The following is a 10,354-nucleotide window of genomic DNA, read 5'->3' on the forward strand; positions in this document are numbered from 1 at the left end:
CTCGGGCTCTGGTTTTATCATTTAAAACTGATAATTTATTTATCTGATGTGAGGATGGGCAAAATGCATATTATCACAACTGCAGATCAGTGAGTGTCAACAACAGAACTGAAAATGGTGTTTGGGATGAGAGCTCCTGTGGTGGAACCAAGAAAAGTAAATCATCTAGTGGGCTCAGTTGCCGTTCTTACTGTCCTTTATAACCATTGTTTCCCGGGCAGAGTATTTTGCCACCTTCTGAATAAAATATGTCCCAAAATGAATGCCTGCAAAAGATAATCCTGCAATCCAGAGCCAGTTCCTCCTTAAGAATGATTTAGCTTTCATGGTTCCTTGTTCAGCAATAAGAGAGAGAGAGATCCAAAGAGTAACCTAGAAAAACAAAGAGGAGTAATTACAATTAAATTAGGTTTAATACATTATAACATCACAGCAAAATAAAATAAACTTAAAGCTGAATTCCATGAAAAGGAAAAATCCTCCCTTACGGCACCACAAGGATTAAATACTTAAGTCTAGGGGGCCTCAAAAAACAGTTTTACTTACTCGATTATTCACTCCAGACATCTCCCTCCAGGCTGTAAGACTGGTCCTACAGTCTCTTGATCCCCACACTCTGGCAGTCACAGGTTTTCTGACTTCTTCAAACGAGTATGCCATAAGAATAGTCAACTGCCAGAGCGTAGGGGGAAAAAAAAAAAGAGGAGCATGCCAGCTGATGAGTAAGAAGAGGACTGGGCAAGTAAGACAGCTTTTTGTGGCCCCCTAGACTTCAATGAACATTTAACCCTTGCAGGGCAGGGGCAGCCCCACGCGGGGAAAGTATTTTTTCCTGTTCCTGGAGATGGGCTTTAAATTATGGAGAAATTAATCCAGAAAAACTTCATGAAAAAGGGATGCAAAAGAGGTGCCAAGTTGCAAAGCCAGCCCTATGGTGAGGACAGATTTGGAGCTATATTTATGATAAGTATAGGAAAAAGAATTCAAACCTGACACTTCAGCACTCAGAAAATGGTAGAGGCACTCAACGTATAAACCAATTTGTAATTTCGTAACCCGGACTAGAAAGAAGTGGCGGTGCGGCCCTCCTCAGATCAGGGAAATCCTACACTGCACAAAACACAAAAACAGAGAGGGCGCAAACACCTAGCGCATACCTTTTGAATCTTTATTAAAGGATTGAAAAAGACAAATGTTATACTCAAAAGCTAAGAGAGCTAAAGACATGTGAATGCATAAAGCACACAATACAAGAGTCCGCACTCCACCTCCAACTGGAAACAAGATGACAAACACACCTGACATAGTTCGAGGATCCAAACCATAACTCTGAGGAAGGGGACAGGTTTGTCATCCTGTCTGCAGTTACATTGTGTGTTTTATGCATTTACATGCCTTTAGCTCACTTAGCTTGTGAGTACAACATTTGTCTTTTCAATCCTTTAATAAAGTGTCTGTGCTAGGCATCGTGCCCTCTATTTTTGTGTTCTGTATTTATGATAACTTTAACACAGATCATACTGAGTGATAGCATTGAGTTCTTATGGGAATATGTAGTTTTGTTAATGTTTTTTAGATATGCTTGTAAAAGATCAGTCTCTCAGTCATAGAAAGGTGTACATGTGTCGGTCTGTAGGTTTGTAAAAGGTTGATTACCTTAATGCATTCTATGCATTAAGGTAAAAACCTTCTGGGTGCAGCTCCCTTCCAAGCCCCCCCCTCCCTATATTTACCTGAGCCTCATCTCGATCAAGCGATGTGCTTGAGAGTCACAGCTTCCATGAGTCTCTCTCTCTCTCCTCATTGGCTCCTGATGCTGTCACTCACAGCCAGTAAGCCAATGATGAGAAAGCGGGGGGCAGGGCCGAGCTGTGCATGGACAACGTCCATTCACAGGAGCATGGCACGGGAGTGAGACTACTCGAGTGCCACCATAGCAAGAGGCTTGCTATTGGGGCGCTTGGCTGGAGGAGAAGCCAGGCCCGCCAGCAGGGGACCCAAAAAGAAGAGGATCTGGGCTGCTCTACGCAAAACCCTTGCACAAAGCAGGTAAGTATGGCATGCCTGTTGTTTTTTTTAATACAACCTTTAGAATCACTTTAAGTTGGTATGATTTTCCCATTACATTCGTTGGCTCTGCTCCTAGCTTTGCAGTGCTGCACTATAAACAAGGGTTGTACTTTACTACTTCTGCAATCCAAGTCAATGAGTCAGCTGACTGACTGAAAACAATGCACTCCTGGTGTGGCTGATAACTTATCTGAATTGGGTAAAAGGTGGCTGAGACAAGGTCTTACTTTAAAGGGGCATATCTGGAAATCTCTATATTTAAAGGAAACCTGTACCTGAGAGTTTACTAATGGCAGCCTACATCATGTCTCAGCAAAGGTTTCCTTTAATATTAAAACATGAAAGAGAAAACATGTGACAACCTGAAGTCACATCAAACTTAGTTTAAATAAACATGATAATATTAAGTAGACGGACATCAGAGGCTAGATGATTCTTTATTCTCAGAATCCCTGGACATACAAATCATCTGAATGGAATAACGTCTCATTATTATGTGGATTAAGAAAATGTTTTCACAGTACAGGATATAAATTGGTATATCACATTTCCATCTTTATTTTGCAAAGCTATTGATGGGGCAGTGATTGCACTAGATATAAAGATGGAGGAAATACAAATGTAGTTTGTGCTAACATGGACGTGGATAGTTACTTTTGTTCAACCGCCTCCCGCCCGCCATATAAGGTAATGACGGGCGCAAGGCGGTTCTGTCGTTCTGGGAGGACGTCATACGACGTCCTCCCACTCTAACCACGCATGCGCGGCTCCGTGAGCGTGCAGCATGGCGATTGATAAACGATCAACGGGAAGAGTCGAAGATGTCGGCTCGATCATGTGATCAGCTGTGTCCAATCACAGCTGATCGCATGTAAATAGGGAAATGCCGGTTATCGGCATTTCTCTCCTCTCCTCCTGACGCTGACAGCTCGAGAGGAGAGCCGGTAATCGGCATTCCTCGGAGGGGATATGTACACTGATCATCGGGGCACTGATGATCAGTGTAGCCCCAGCAGTGCCACCTGTCAGTGCCCACTCAATGTCAGCTGTCATTGCCCATCAATGCCACCTGCCAGTGCCCATCAGTGCACATCAATGCCACATATCATTGCCCATCTGAGCTGCCTTTCAGTGTCACCTATCAGTGCCACCTATCAATGCCAGTCAATACAACCTATCAGTACTGCCAATCAGTGCCACCTATCAGTGCCTAACAGTGCCACCTAACAGTGCCATATATGAGTGCTGCCTTTCAGTGCCCATCAGTGATGCCTGTCAATGCCCATCAGTGCCACCTACTAGTGCCTCCTCATCAGTGCCGCCTATCAGTGCCCATCACTACAGCCTCATTAGCGCACATCAGTGAAGGAGAAAAATCACTTATTTACAAAATTTTATAATAAAAACTAAAAAAAACTTTTTATTTTTTAAAAATTTTCAGTTGTTTTCGGTTTGTTTAGCAAAAAATAAAAAACCCAGAGGTGATTAAATACCACCAAAAGAAAGCTCTGTCTCAAAAAAATGATAAAAATTGCAAATGGGTACAGTGTTGCATGACCGCGCAATTGTCATTCAAAGTGCAACAGCGCTGAAATCTGAAAACTGGCCTGGGCAGAAAGGGGTAGGTACAGAGCTGAAATACATACATGGGCATAGTTTTACCTGCCAAAGGACTGGTATTACTGTTCAGCCAGAGTTATGATTCATAAATTCCTGCCAGGCAGAATAGCCAGTTCCTTGAGCTCTACTACAGCAGCAATTGAGTTTTGTCATACACAAACCTCCAATATGATAGGAGCAACAGCTCCTTTTTTTTTTTTTTTCCTATTTCCACAGATCTTTCAAGATTGGGAAATCTCACAAGATTTCAGGAAAGAGCACATAATTTTTCTTTCATGATATCTCGCAGATTAACTACGAGAGCATCTTGGAAGGCACTGGTGACGCAGCCTTCCCAGGAGGCAGCTGGGACACCCTGGCTATGTCACCAGTGTCTCAGGAGAGGCAGAAGTCAAAGGCTATCTCCATCCTTAGTACCATGTTACATCTGTATTTAGGGTGTAACATATAACATGTTGCTAAACGCCCCAAACCGTCACCCCCTAATTACCCCCACAGTTGATGTCTCAATTAAACGGACAGGCGGACTTGTAGTTCTCAATGGACTACAAGTGAACTGATCAGTGCACTTGCAGTCCATCGACACTTTCTGCAGCTCAGTAACAAAGCCCATATAGAGACATGGGCAGGGTAGTGTACAAAGTGTCTGCAGGAGCCTGACATTGCACCCGCAATCCACTGAATTTGCAGGTTCTTCTGTAAACAGATAAAGTAAATGCACATTTTTTAATCTGCAAAAACATGCATTAATTTTTTTTTCTTAAAGTCGACCTTAGCTTTTAAAGTGGTAGTAAACTCTTATTATACACTTGTACCTACATGTATGCTTATAATAACTTTAAGCTGTTTAGAAGATATTCACATCGACTGCCAATGATGTGAACGGCACATGCACAGTAGCTCTGCATTAAGGGCACACGGAGTGTGGTGTGAATGCAGACAGCACTGTTTGTGATTGTAACTCCTTTGTACATGCACAGAAGTGACATCATCTCAGCCCGGCCATTCAAACAGCCAGAGTGTGTGAACCCAGAAGGAAGACCGGGAAGACAGCGGTGCCGGGAGTGGTGACATCGTATTGTTAGAGGGCTGTGTTTGACAGCAAAGTCTGCCATAATGTGCTGCTATGCGGTGCTAACCCTATAACAATACAATCTCTGAACCTAACCTTTAAAGTGGTTTTATAGGCAGAAGGATTTTTTACCTTACTGCATTGTAAAAACCTTCTGGGTGCAGCTCCACCTTTCAAACCCCCCTAATACATATCTTAGCCCCATCTTGATCCAGCGATGTCCATGAGAGCAGCATCCCTCTTGGGTCTCTCTCTCCTCTTTGGCTCCTGCCAATCAGAGTCAGCGAGCCAATGAGAAGACAGCAGGGCTGACCTGCGCTGTGTGTGTGAATGGACAATGTCTATTCACTTGAGCGCAGCTCAGGAGCGAGCCTGCTTGAGTGCCCCCATAGAAAGACTTGCTATTGGGGGCATTCGTCGGGGGGGGGGGGGGGGGGGAGCCTGGACTGCCAAGTGGGGTACACAAAAAGAAGAGGATCGGGGCTGTTCTATGCAAAACCACTGCACAGAGCAGGTAAATACAACATGTATAACAAGTTATTTAAAAAAACAAAACAAAAAACATTTAGAATCACTTTAAATTTAACCCTGAAACCTAAAATGTAACTTCTTAATGAACATAAAAATACTTTTTTTTAAACCCTGATGCCCAACCTGCGATCCTTTGACTCTCAATAAGGTACCCCTGGCCCCAGCAGCTAATAGTCATTGCTTTTCCTGCCCTAGTGCATACTCAGTTCTGATAGGTCTGTGACAGAACAATATGTGGAGAAGTGAACCTGGACTGCGGCTCTTTATTATGTTGCCTATGATGGAGGGGAAAGCCTGGGGATGCCTCTTCTTACACTATGCTGGGTTCTGTACGAATGAGATCAAGGAAGGGCACTCTGTATCACAACACTGTACATTGCCAGAACCCTTAGGGTTTTCTCACTCCTCCGACCCTTTCTTTGTAAATGAAGTATTCAGGAAAATTCTAGGGGAAAGCACAAGATCAACTTGTAATGGCGGATTCAAGTTGGGTTGGTTCAGAAATCAGAATCATGCTGGCACAGTCAGAAGCTAGAGGGTAACTATCAGATGACTGTATCACTCAATGCGAAGTTAGTTTGTGTCTTTTACATTTCTAATGTAATGCACACTTACCTAAATCACCTTAAGTTGATCGTTAGTGTTCTTTGGTATCTCTGTTTTTCATTGCAAAAAATCGGATAGCAGGTCGTTCCCTGGAATCTCCCGAAGGATTTAAGACTGGGTTTGACTGCAAGCGAAACCAGCCCCAGTGCATTAGTCCAACACCTGCTCCCATTACAATCAAAACTTTGTAGTTCTTCCACATTGACTTTATTCCCATTACTTTGCACCAATCTATACAAAAGAGAAATAATAGCAAAATGCAACATTGACTGGATAAAGAGCTGCAAGAAGGCAAGAGCCCAAAACTTGGGTGAGGCGAGTCATAGGATGTGCATACTTACCTCTGTATTCTAATCCAGAGATCAGGTGGCATTCTGTAACCCTATGTGCCTCTCTACCACTGGCTGCTAGGCATTTCCTCATCTATGAGGACAAAGACTAAATTTGGTTGTCTGCAAAGAGGGTCACAGTACACTGGGTCTTTGCAAATGAAGATTCATAGAGAGAAGTGTAAACATGACTCACCTCACCTTGTCCAGGAAAACCTGGGTGTTGGAGTTCTTATTTAAAACATTTTAGAAACATGAGCATACATGAATTAGTAGGTGGAGGAGAAAGGAATGATCTTATGAAATCTCAACAAAAACCTCATGCAATATTTAGTTCTGCAGAGCAGCGTTTTAGTGCAACACAGAATTCACCTATTGGAGCAAAGTGATTCTAAAAATACAAATTAAAAAGCAACAGCAGCTCGACTGCTCTTAACCACCTCCCGACCGGCCGTTGCATATAAACGGCCGGACGGTGGCAGTGCAGGGTCGGGTGGACGTTTATGAACGGCCTCCCCGCACCCTGCTTGTGCGCGCTCTCTGGGAGCGCGCAGCACCGCGATCCGGTGCCCACTGTGTCCTCTGGACACAGTGAAACACCGATCGGACGGGACCTCTGTACGAGGTCCCGATCATGTGATCACTGATTGGCCAATCAGTGATCACATGCAAAGTAGTAAGCAAGATGTCACTTGTGACATCATTGCTTACTACGTGTGAAATCTGTGAATGATCACAGAGGTCACATGGTACAAGGCTATTCACAACAGCCTTGTACCATGTAACAAGGTGTGACCAATCACAGCTCACTCAGTACTTCTCAATGAGTGCAGGAATGCACACAGAGAGAAAGAGAAAATGATTGCTTTTACATCCTATATGGGTGTAAAAACAATCAGTGTAAAAAAAAAAAAATCTTCATCACCCCCCACAAGTAGTACAGTGTCACCATGGTGACACTGTACTGCTAGGGTGACAGTATGTAAAAAAATAAATAAAAAATAATAATATAAAAAAATAAAATAAAAATGTAAAAAAAAATGTTTAAAAATTATAATTGGTTATAAACTAATTTGCTTTTGTTTTTTTTTTACTAAAAAGATAACGGAATAAATTTTGGCAAATATTTATGATGAAATATTATTTATTTGCAAAATTTTATAAAAAAAAACACTTTTGTTCTAAATTTTTGGACTTTTTCATTTACATAGCAAAAAAAATAAAAATCCCAGCGGTGAATAAATACCACCAAAATAAAGCTTTATCTGTCTCAAAAAAATGGTAAAAAATTAATTTGGGTACAGTGTTGCATGACTGCGCAATTGTCATTCAAAGTGTGATAGCGCTGAAAGCTGAAAATTGCCCTGGTCAGGAAGGGGGTAAAAGTGTCCGGTCTGGAAGTGGTTAAAAGCAGCAGGAGGGGAAGTCCTCCCTCCTTTCCCCGCCAACTTCCGCTGACTCTTTCAGTCTCTCCCATCCAACCAGGACACCAGAGCCAAACCTGCACGCTGGGCGGACAGCCGAACAAAACCAGGATTGGCTTTGATCACCTGTCAGCTATAGTAACCCAGAAGTGATGACTTGACATCGCTTTGGTTTACGTGGAACTAAATGGCTCCATTTAAAAAAATTTAAAGCATTCAAAAACACTGATCTTGGTGTTTTGAATAATTTTAAGTGCAGAGGAGGGATTTGGGGTCTTACTGACCACAGATCCCTCTATAAAGAGCACCTGTCATATGCCTATTGCTATCACAAGGGATGTTTACATTCCTTGTGACAGCAATTTAGGTGATTACAATTTTAAAAAGAAACAGTGTAAAAAAAAATAAAAAATAAAATACGAAAAATCTAAACGTGCACCCCCCCGTGCACAAATTCTAACTCACGCATCTGTCCCGAGCGCAAGCAAACAGCGATCGTCCCACACGGGGAGGTATCACCACGGTTGTCAGATCAAGGGCAGTAATTCCTGTGCTAGAACTCCTCTGTAGATCTAAAGCGGAAAGTTGTAAAGGCTTTTAAAGCGTCACCTATGGATAATAAAATGTTTGTCATTGTTGCATGGGTGTGGGCAATTTTAAAGCGTGACATGTTTGGTTTCTATTTACTTGGTGTAACATCTTTTATATTTTACAAAAAAAATTGTTATGTATTGGGTTTTTTACATTAAAATTCAAAAAATTGTGTTTGAAAAACTGCTGTGCAAATACTGAGAAACATAAATTGCAAAACCCACCATTTTATTCTCTAGGGCCTCTGCTTTAAAAATATATATATACTGTTTGGGTGTTCTGACAAATTTTCTAGCAAAAAAATACAGATTTTTACATTTAAACAAAAGTGCCAAAAAAAAGGCTTGGAGATCAAGCGGTTAAAGCGGAGTTCCACCCATAATTGGAAGCTCCGCTTGTTTGCCTCCTCCCCCCCCCCCACTGCCATATTTGGCACCTTTTGAGGGGGAGTGGATACCTGGTTTGACAGACATGTCATACTTACCTGCTCTGTGTGATGGTTTTACACAGAGCAGCCCCCATTCTCCTCTTCTCTGGTTCCTCCCCTCCTCTTCTCTGGTTCCCCGCCAGCAATCCTGGCTCCTCCTCACTGCTGAGTGCCCCCTCAGCAAGTTCCTTGCTATGGGGGCATTCGTGTGTGCTTGCCCCCAAGCTCTGCCCCCACTTCCATCTCACCAGCTGTGACTGACAGCAATTGGATCCAACAGGTCCTGCAGCTGTCTCTGAGCCAATGAGGAGAGATGGAGCCAGGAGAACAGCTGCTCATATGCACATTGCTGGACCGAGATTGGGTTTCAGGTAAGTATTGGGGGGGAGCTCCACGCTGAAGGTTTGCACATAGCTTGTAGTTCTCAATGATCATCGAAGCTGTCGTCCATTCACACTCCCTCAAGCTTTCAGACTGACAGCCCATAGGGAGGTACAGAAAGAGAGCTGGAGGCAGTGTGCAGGAGCCTAGCATTGCACCCAAGATCCATTGACATACCAGCGCCGTATGTGTGTCTATGGACGCAGGAACTGACAGGAGCGCACGCATCCAGGTGTCACCTCAATCACTACAGGAGGTACCCAAAGGAGGGGGAGGAGCGTACAGCGACAACGCAGTCTGCGAGAAAAGGAGAAAAAAAAACATTCTAGTGTAGTGACATCACACGCAGCAGATGTCTCCGATTTTTTTTTTCCATTATGTTACTGTAATCACATGAGGGGGACATAGGATCTGATGGTACTGTGTGCGAGCTCGGAACGGGGCGCCTCGTCACGTGCCTCCGTGCGTGCGGGCTCGGACCGCGGCGCCTCGTCACGTGCCTCCGTGCGTGCCGGCTCGGACCGCGGCGCCTCGTCACGTGCCTCCGTGCGTGCCGGCTCGGACCGCGGCGCCTCGTCACGTGCCTCCGTGCGTGCCGGCTCGGACCGGGGCGCCTCGTCACGTGACTCCGTGCGTGCCGGCTCGGACCGGGGCGCCTCGTCACGTGCCTCCGTGCGTGCCGGCTCGGACCGGGGCGCCTCGTCACGTGACTCCGTGCGTGCCGGCTCGGACCGGGGCGCCTCGTCACGTGACTCCGTGCGTGCCGGCTCGGACCGGGGCGCCTCGTCACGTGCCTCCGTGCGTGCCGGCTCGGACCGGGGCGCCTCGTCACGTGCCTCCGTGCGTGCCGGCTCGGACCGGGGCGCCTCGTCACGTGCCTCCGTGTGTGCCGGCTCGGACCGGGGCGCCTCGTCACGTGCCTCCGTGCGCGGCCTCTGACCGGGACGCCTGGTCATTTGCCTGATAAAGGGGTCCCTCCAGGCTCCGAAATGTTGCTCTTGCTGTAACTATGTGATCGCTATGTAAAGCTTTGGACCCACATTGGAGATCCACTGTGTGCTGGTGACACCTCTCTATACAAACCTGAATACTGTCAGCTGACCAGATCATGGAACGTACAGAACACACAGCTCCTGACAAACACCACGCAATACACCGAGAGATACACACAACATCCATTCACCGATATAATCCCCCAGCTCACCTGAGGGCCCGGTAGCCCGGTCTGTACACGGTGTATAGTGGGGAAGGCGGAAGTGGAAGAGAGGACTGTACGCAACTACGGTCACCGTCTCCTCTAAAC

General features: G+C 45.1%; 1 protein-coding gene across 2 annotated transcripts; it reads right to left on the bottom strand.

Moving 5' to 3' along the window:
- Positions 1-12: 12 nt before the first annotated feature.
- On the bottom strand, positions 13-10,354 carry LOC149456452 (uncharacterized). Of its 2 annotated transcripts, XM_089685124.1 has the most exons (3): positions 10,256-10,354; positions 5,909-6,130; positions 13-372 (listed from the first exon to the last, which is right to left on the bottom strand). In XM_089685124.1, the coding sequence occupies exon 3, from the start codon at positions 325-327 to the stop codon at positions 175-177; it is 153 nt and encodes a 50-aa protein (XP_089541250.1). In that variant the 5' UTR covers positions 328-372; positions 5,909-6,130; positions 10,256-10,354; the 3' UTR covers positions 13-174. The 2 variants fall into 2 exon arrangements, with proteins under 2 accessions (XP_089541250.1, XP_089541252.1); XM_089685126.1 differs by lacking the exon at positions 5,909-6,130.

This window comes from Staurois parvus, unplaced genomic scaffold (assembly GCF_062004578.1).
Source record: "Staurois parvus isolate SC_StPar_1 unplaced genomic scaffold, SC_StPar_1.0 ptg000362l, whole genome shotgun sequence".
NCBI lineage: Eukaryota > Metazoa > Chordata > Amphibia > Anura > Ranidae > Staurois > Staurois parvus.